We start from the raw sequence: 9185 nt of genomic DNA on the forward strand, positions 1-9185 counted from the left end.
GAGAGGTGTTGTAATAATGTAAAATATGTGAAAAATAATGTGTTTTTCGAACAACCTAGTATGAGAGCCTGTTCTAGTACTCCCCCAAAACAAAATCAAGACTTTGTAAAAGAGCATAATAGGACCCCTTTAAATCCTCATCAATAAGACTTTACAATAAGGTTCCATTTGTTAACATTAGTTAACTGCATTAGTAAACATGATCTAACAATGAAAAATAATTCATCAAGCATATGTTAAATGTCAATTTGAACATTTACTAATACATTATTAAAATCATTATTAAACATTTTTAATATTTAATGGAACTGAGTTAACATGAACTACTAATGAACAGTACTTTTATCAATTAACGTTAAGATTAAGAAATACTGTAACAAATGTATTGCTTATTGTTATTAATGCATTAACTAATGTTAACTAATGAGACCTTTTGGTGAAGTGTTACCAAGATTCTAATGAGCCATTCAAACTTGCAATTTTACATTTTAAAAAATGCCACAGAATGAAAAAGAAAATGTTTTTAAAACAAGAAGTTCTTTTAACTTGAACGCCACCTTTTTTTAATGGAGTGTCACATGCAAGACGCTGCAAAATACGCAATCACTATGGCCAAACATGTCTGTCCAGCACATGTTTATATAGAAAGTTTACAAGCAGTGAAGTGGAATGCAAAAATGCTTTCTATGTGAATGGCTCCGGCTCCTAATATCTGAAATGTTGTGCTTTTTTCCTGCATTTTTCCAACCCATTTTTCGCACAGTTCTGCAGGGTGCCACTTGCCATTGGCCACCAAGCAGACCTGCTCAGACTGGCAGTGGACCAGCGTTACGCCCATGAATATGGCGACAGCTGTGTCACAGAGGATTCTGCACTGGCGGCTAACAGTAGTTCATGTAGTTATTCTGAAGCATCTTTATCACAGAGACAAAGTCTAGAGATGCGTCTCCGGGATACAGCAGATTGGCAGAAACACAAAAAGACTCAAGCTTTTCTCAAGCTGACCTTGAGCTACGATCTGCTGACTGCATGCAGACACAAAGTGAGAAGGAACCTGTTCAGGCACTGAACCTTAAAATGTATGACTCTCACACACAAAATGTTCTTACTTTTACATTTAATTTCTGTATGTAGTAAACATCTCCCGTGATTTGAAGGTACATTTAATTTTAGCTAAAGGTAATCAAAATAAAGCTCATCTCTAAATCATTCGGATGACATTACACCCCTGCTGGGTCTCTCTCCAGATGGTTTAACGCAGATGAATCATCCAAGACTTGAGTTCAGTGACATTAATTTAGTCTCTCATGACCTTGGTGAGTCATCAGATAAAATTGTCTTCTCTGCTATCACTCAGAGCGGCAGCTGTGGCGATCCAACGATGCTGGCGGAGGAGATGCTTATTGCGGAGACGTGAGGGCCTCCCAGGCTTAATTGAAAAAACTAACACAAAATCACATCTTCATAAGGTGGAAGATACCTGCATTGGGGGGCCTGAGAGGGAACGTGCTGCTGTTGTTATTCAGGTGAGACTCATTTTTTAGCTCCTTTCACAAAAAAATCCTCTGTTCACTTTGGTTTTGATCAAGGAATGTTTGATATATCTCTGAAAAGGTGTTTTCCATGCCTCCTTTTATGAATGCAATAAATAACTTGAATAAAATTAAATCATCTTCATTACACCTATTACTGCCAAGGGCTTGTTTTGAGTCGGTAGGTAGTGCTTTTAAAAACAGGCTATTTCTTTCACATGTAACTTCTAAGGGATATTTTCTCTCTCTCTTTGTGTTTAATAAGTCTCCAAGGACTCGAACCGAAAGAAAAAAATGATTAATCAGATTCCAACGTGTCGCTGGAGTGGGGGCGCTAGGGTTCTGATCCGTTAAGTCTTTTTTTTCCCGCGGGGAATACGCAGATTTAAAGGCATCCCAGTGTTACATTTGTCTTACAAAGCCAAAGTCACCAAAAGTTCAAACTGCAGACCGCGGGGCAATTAAACAGAGGTTAACATGTTTTATCTTCCTAATGGGATAACACACAATATTTATGCTTGCGTGTGATTCATGGCTGTGTGTGTTGCCCCTGCAGGCTGCATGGAGGGGCTGCGTTCTGCGGAAAAAGCTGGCCCGTGCTCTAGCTGCTGCTCGGATCACAGAAAGCGACGAGGACTTAGAAGAGGTGGACATGGACGAATTCATTTTTGATGAGGTACGAGCAGATGCTTGGTGCTCCTGCCATTACGTTGAAGTCGGTAGACAGATAGCCTGGGCCCTTGTGCTGACAGACCTTAAACTAGCGCTCAGAACCGTGAGGCAGTCGGCTGTCAGCTGTGATTAGGTATTGAAAAAGAGCAGTCAATGAGCGGGAAAGAGGGGAAGGAAAACTTTGTTTCTTTTTCTTATGTCACCTGCTATTTTCTGCCAATTTGCATCAAGTTTACTCAACTTAACATTGGCTTAACCTATGCATTATGCTAAGTGAGCTCATCTGTGTAGCTTATTAGGCGAATCATTATAGCGTATTACGATGTCATGTTAAATTGATCTGTATTATTGGTCTACATCTAAAAATTCTGGCATTTTTCATGTGTTGGCTCTCCAATTTCGGCCTGTCACGACTTCGGGGGGGGGGGAATCTGTTTTGAAGTGGATACGTTCTCAAGTGTTTGTCACACACAGGAAACTACTTCAGTGGTTTTAGCTTAATGTGATCTGCTACTTGCTTTGAAGGAATAATGAAAACATCAAGATGCACTTTATCAGCTGTAGAAATCCCATCACATGGCATTTTGGACGTTGAAGTCGGTAGACAGATAGCCTGGGCCCTTGTGCTGACAGACCTTAAACTAGCGCTCAGAACCGTGAGGCAGTCGGCTGTCAGCTGTGATTAGGTATTGAAAAAGAGCAGTCAATGAGCGGGAAAGAGGGGAAGGAAAACTTTGTTTCTTTTTCTTATGTCACCTGCTATTTTCTGCCAATTTGCATCAAGTTTACTCAACTTAACATTGGCTTAACCTATGCATTATGCTAAGTGAGCTCATCTGTGTAGCTTATTAGGCGAATCATTATAGCGTATTACGATGTCATGTTAAATTGATCTGTATTATTGGTCTACATCTAAAAATTCTGGCATTTTTCATGTGTTGGCTCTCCAATTTCGGCCTGTCACGACTTCGGGGGGGGGGGAATCTGTTTTGAAGTGGATACGTTCTCAAGTGTTTGTCACACACAGGAAACCAGTTCAGTGCATGCCATGTGATGGGATCTGCTACTTGCTTTGAAGGAATAATGAAAGCATCAAGTTGCACTTTATCAGCTGTAGAAATCCCATCACATGGCATTTTGGAATGGTGCAGTCCATGTTCAACTCTTGGATTTTGTTTGTGTCCTGTTGTGAATAGAAAGCGCTGGAGAAAACCTGGATAACCCTGGATTCCAATGCCTTACCGGCCAGGATGATGCCATTTTCAGAACAGCTGCCGTTGCCAAAGGTAACAGCCCTACGGATCCTCCTTCTGTCTGTCTGTCTGTCTCTCTCTGGGTGATTAAGTGCCAAATTTATTGCCTCCAAAAACACAATTACTTTCTAGGCCGCCTCAAACTTCCTTCTCGTCAGCAGATGTCATTTTTCAGCACGGTGCTTTTTCTCCTGCGGTTTCTTTTCTTTAGAGAGAGCTGGCCATTTCTATCACGGACCTGTGATGTGATGCAGCTGCTGCTGTGGAAATGTAGAGATTGTTGAATGCACTTCGATGTTCTACAACCAGGCAGCATGAATATTATCTATCTTTAAAAAAAATAAAGCAAGTCTTTGTGTTAGAAACTGCATACTGATGCTATTTTTTCTTTTGTGTTTCTTAGTCTCCACTCCCTCTTCCGATTCAAGGGTCTCCAAAGACTCTATCTGTTTTTCCACTGCAGCCAAAACATGCCTGGTCAGATAATGAAGGTGCAGCCTGTTCGGAGCAAAGCTTGACGTCTCACCTTAGTAGCAGGCAATCATTGGCTTCATGTCTTATGCTGATCATTACTTAAATTAACATGCTGCCAATTTTTTCTTGCAATTTCTATGGTTTTCTAAACAAATTTCCAGATCAAGCCTCAAAATGGAATGAGGAATCAGAAAAAATCCTCAAAGAATGGTATGTTTCTGTGCTACTCTGTGCAGTCCTTTTACTTCAGTTCCACAATTTTAATCAAATTTATTAGAAAATCATTTTAAATTCCACATAAAAAACTTTTTATAGACCAGTGTAGTTACTCTTGTTAACTTCTATTTCAGGGGAATCACTAATGAGTCCACTGTCCTTCTCATGCTGAAGAGAGCCAACAAAATGAAAGGCAAGAAACAGAAGCAGAAGAGGTTATTTGGTAAGCATATTTATATATCAATTTATCCATCTTATGAGTTATACTTAAAATCATTCAACTTTTAATTCAATAGATTCTTTATTGGATCCTAGATCAGTGCATCTCAATCAGGGGGCCAGGGCCCACTAGGGGCCTCAGCAAACTTCTTATGGGGCCTCAAGATGACAGAAATGATTCAAAACAAGAAAAAAAACAAGCATTAAAATCACCTAAAACAACTTAATGCAATATAACCTTTTTTTTTTAATTCACCCCATCAACAGCTGTTATCCTAAATCCTTATCCAGTAAATCACAAACAACTGGAAAAGGTCTTTGAATATTGTTGTGAACAGTGGAGGTCTTGGAGTCAAAAAAGCTGAGAACCACTGTCCGTGATACGATATACTGTATTAGCATCTGAAAGACAGTGTAAGTACATTCCTGTCAGTAAAGCTACAGTGAATAATACTAATATAATATTTAGTCAAGTTAAAAGCATTACCTCTAAAAAGGCTGCTATCAATCAATCAATCTGTACTGACACAAAGAGACTTCTAAGAAAAAAAGCCCGTTTCTTAATACATCATATAAAAAAAAACCCACGGTGTTCTTCGTAGTGTAGTGTTTTATTTTTTGGGTGAACTATCCATTTAATGAAACAATGCTTCAGAACCTTTTTTTTAATAATTTTTCCCTCTCTACGTCTTTGGTAAACAGTCATGCCACACTAGCATGGAGCTTGTGATTCCATGAGAAGCTTAATCTGCCATAACATCAACCAGCTCCACCCTGCTCCATGCCTTGTCATGTTCGATTGGCCCGTCTGCAAACATTCTTACATATATTCCATCGTGCTTTGAGCTCCAAGGGCCCAGAACCTGCTTCATTACTAGGAGCTAGGAAAACATCAGTGCTCGTAAGTTCAATGGGCCGTGAGTCTGAGAAGAATCCCAGACACGGTAGTGCTGGCCCTGGTCTGGATCCTCCAGGGTTGGCCTGAAGCCGACTTTGATCAAGGTCAGGAGTGCGTGACTCTAATGCCACAAATCCAATCATGGCCCCATGAAATGAGGGCCTGTGTCAAGCTCTCAGAGCCACTGCTCCATGGGCGCTTTGGTCTTGTAATGGAAAATGAAACTTTGGTTTCTGTCAGTTCTCTGTTTGCGCTTGTCTACTCGATGAATCCTGCGTTCGTATGAGCTCATTTGTGGCTGTGTTCCTGTCTGTGTTATGTGTTCTAGACCCAAATCCATGTCTGGCCCTGTTCAGGAGCCACAGTAACCAGTATGTTTCCACAGAAACTAAAAGGCGAACACGTCCTACTTTCAAGGACAACTTTATAGGTATGGCTGAATTCATGCATATATGCACCACAAATCAAACAAGTTACTATATACATCTAAAAATATATATGTATATGAATTAATTGATTTATAATATGAATCAGTTAAATCGCTATACAAATCAGTTTATTCAGATATGAATCTGTTGTTGCTACATATGAATCAACTGAATCTCTGTACTGTATGAATCAATTGATTTACTATTCAAATGAGTCACTTTATAAATTAAAAGAATATGTGTTTCCCAGTTTACATAATATTAAATGCCATTTTGTAGGATAAATTCCATGATTAGTGTATCCACACAGAAAATTCCAACAAAAAATGTACTTTAAACACCCAGATGATCCACTTATTTAACCAGAAAAACGAAGTGTGGAATGTTGGGACACAACTAATATTTATATTTATATACTATATGAATCAATTGAATCATTATATGACTCAGTTGTTTCATTTTAGAAATATGAATCTGTTTTTCAGCACTATATGAATCTATTTATTCACCATATGGATCTATTTTTCACTATATGAATAAAATGATTCACCATTTGAATCAGTTGAATAGTACACAGTACTAATCAAACGATTCACCATACGAATACATTTATTCTCTGTATAAATAAAGTGATTCTCCATATTAATCAATTGATTCATTATAGGAAATAAGTTGTTGTTATATAATATACAAGTCAACAATTGATGGAGTTTGCATAATTTCCTGAATTCTATGAGAACCGATCCATTTTCATTATTCCCCATGGGCTGGATCCATCCAGTCATTTGGGACACGCTTGGATCTACCTTGCGTGTAATACACGAAAACATACACATCGGCCGATTAAATTGAATGCACATGATGGGATCGTAAATAGCTAGCTATTAGGTTGTTTGGGATGGTGGAGAATAAACAAGATGATTGTATTTCAGGAGACTTTGTAGCGGACCTGAAGTGTGAAATTGAGTTAAGTACAGAGGAGGTAGGGCACTTAGGGGTTCCAGACTGAGAGAGAGAGAGAGAGAGAGAGAGAGAGCGCCGTCTGCAGCCCTAGTGCCACCCGAGGGGGGTGGGCTTTGAGCACAATGCTACCGAGGGGGGTCGAGCGTAAGAGATAAGGCATAGATGAAGGGTCACGTTAAAGAGCAGGGCAAATAAATGGAAAGATATCCTCTTTACATGCGAACGGTTGCTTTCTTTCTTTACTTTTTTTGTTGTTGTTCTGACTCCTCCGCCAGTCCCGTGGCGTATGTATGTAAGCCGATACCCATTTTCAAGTGGGTTACTTCATGTCCAGCACATCCACAAAAGAGAGCTCGGATAAAATAAACATAAGTGAGGCGGATATCTCGGAAAGAATCTGTCACGGCTTCAGGGGGCTAATCACCTCCAGAAGGGGGCTTGGAGCGCTCGGCTGAAATGTAAGCCCCTGCTGGGGGAGAGCAGGGGAGCGGCGGCCAGCCTGTAGCCTGAGGCTTGGGGCCGTCCCTGATGGGGATGGGGTTGGGGTTGTATTGCTGGTGCCTTCCGCAGGTCAGCATAGGGGAAGAGCAGGTAGCCTTACCCAACCCCAAAGCCAGGACACAAAGTTTCATGATGCCGTGCTTATGTTGGTTTAAGCATCTTTAATCGTAAGAAATGCAATCATTTGACACTTTTTTTGTCAAATGCAGCAAAGTTGCTTTGCATTAACCTGCAGGTTTTCGCTGCCCTCCTGTGTTTGATTTGCACCATGTGTCATGTATTTCCAGTCTCCTGTATCTGCTGGGCTTGGCACTGTATCACTTCTCAAGTAGATGATGCTTTTGGTTTGGGTGGATTCCTTTGCGAGGAAATGACAGAAGAGAGTGAGTTTTTGTGAAAAATAATACTTTAGATCAGTTGAAAGAGATTAACTGAAATACAATGTCTTACTTAGGTCATATATATAGCCAATCACCTTAAAAATGACTAATTATTATTGGTGTGTTTTCACTTTAGTAAAATAAATTGAAATAATCAGATTTTATTTTATTTTAATTTCTGCACCAATGCAACCAAGGATTTATAGGTTCTCAAAATCTCACATTAAGATTTATCGGATTGTTTCCACTTCTTCAACAAATGACTAATTATTCTATTTTTGTGTGTTTTTGTGCACTTTAGTAAAAGAGATTAAAATAATCAGAGATAATTTTAAATGATCAGTTAGTAAATTTAAAAAGAGTTTAATTAAAGCATTTTTTTTGCTTTTCTGTGCCAATGCAATCAAGGATTTACAGGATCTCAAAATATCACATTAAGATTTTCTCAACAAATGACTAATTATTCCTTTTTTCACTTTATTAAAGGATATTAAAATTTTCAGAGATGATTTTTAAAACATCAGTTGTTAAATTTAAAAAGTTCAAATAAACCTTGTTTTATTTTCTGCACCAGTGCAGGTTCTCAAAATCTCACATTAAGATTTATCAGATTCCTTCCATTTCCTCAAGAAATTACTAATTATTCTGTTTGTGTGTGTGTGTGTGTGTTTGTGCACTTTAGTAAAAGAAATTAAAATGATTGATTCGAGCAGTTGATGATTTTTAAAACATCAGCTCTTAAATTAAAAAGATTTTCTAAACAAATGACTAATTCCTTTTTTCCAACGTATTAAAGGAAATTAAAATCAAGAGATGATTTTTAAAACATCAGTTCTTGAATTTAAAAAGTTCAAATGAACCTTGTTTTTTTGCTATTCTGCGCCAGTGCAACTAAGGATTTGTAGTTTCTCAAAATCTCATATTAAGATTTATCAGATTGCCTCCATTTCGCAAAGATTTATCAGATTTCTTCCATTTCGGTGCACTTTTTGATTGCTTCAGATTGATGTGATTGACAAGCTTCATGCATACATACAAACCTTTCCGTGGCATGTGTTTGTGTGTGTGTGTTGACCGCTGGTTGACCGCCTGTGGTCTGCTCTCTGGAGGTGAAGGTTTGACCCAGGGTAAAGGAAAGTGGGAGACAGAACCTCACGATAAAAGACCTGACCTCCCTCTTTGAGTCTGCTCGGAGAACTCCCAAACAATCAAAGCCCCATGGGTATGTCTCATAGTCACACAAACACACACACACACACACACACACACACACACTCACACACACACTCAAGAATCCCCCACATGCACAGTGTGTCTTGTGCATAGCCTATGCGTGTGTGCATGGAGTGACTTCATTGCAATGAAACAATTTAGGCATTTTGGACGCCAAATTCCAGTTTAGTAAGTCAGACCCAAAAATAACTGGAAAATCTGTGGAAGCATTTTTGATAGACGTAACATGAGATGGGATATATATAAGCATCAAAATATGATCTATGTCTATTAATCTATTATATTTTAAAGGGGTCATATGATGCGATTTCAAGTTTTCCTTTCTCTTTGGAGGGTTACAAGCTGTTCGTGAATAGATAAGATCCCTGAAGTTGCAAAGACTAAAGTCTCAAAACCAAAGAGATATTCTTTATCAA

General features: G+C 38.8%; 1 protein-coding gene across 1 annotated transcript in view; it reads left to right on the forward strand.

The window, feature by feature from the left end:
- lrriq1 (leucine-rich repeats and IQ motif containing 1) overlaps window positions 1-9185 on the forward strand; it is a 28015-nt gene that overhangs the window by 11949 nt on the left and 6881 nt on the right. Inside the window, 9 exon segments of the mRNA XM_016483292.1 lie at window positions 780-989; window positions 992-1079; window positions 1358-1526; window positions 2089-2208; window positions 3401-3490; window positions 3861-3987; window positions 4099-4141; window positions 4282-4370; window positions 5593-5694. Of these exon segments, the coding sequence (XP_016338778.1) occupies window positions 780-989; window positions 992-1079; window positions 1358-1526; window positions 2089-2208; window positions 3401-3490; window positions 3861-3987; window positions 4099-4141; window positions 4282-4370; window positions 5593-5694 (1038 nt within the window).

Source organism: Sinocyclocheilus anshuiensis, unplaced genomic scaffold (genome assembly GCF_001515605.1).
Source record: "Sinocyclocheilus anshuiensis isolate Anshui unplaced genomic scaffold, SAMN03320099.WGS_v1.1 scaffold481, whole genome shotgun sequence".
Taxonomy (NCBI): Eukaryota; Metazoa; Chordata; class Actinopteri; order Cypriniformes; family Cyprinidae; genus Sinocyclocheilus; species Sinocyclocheilus anshuiensis.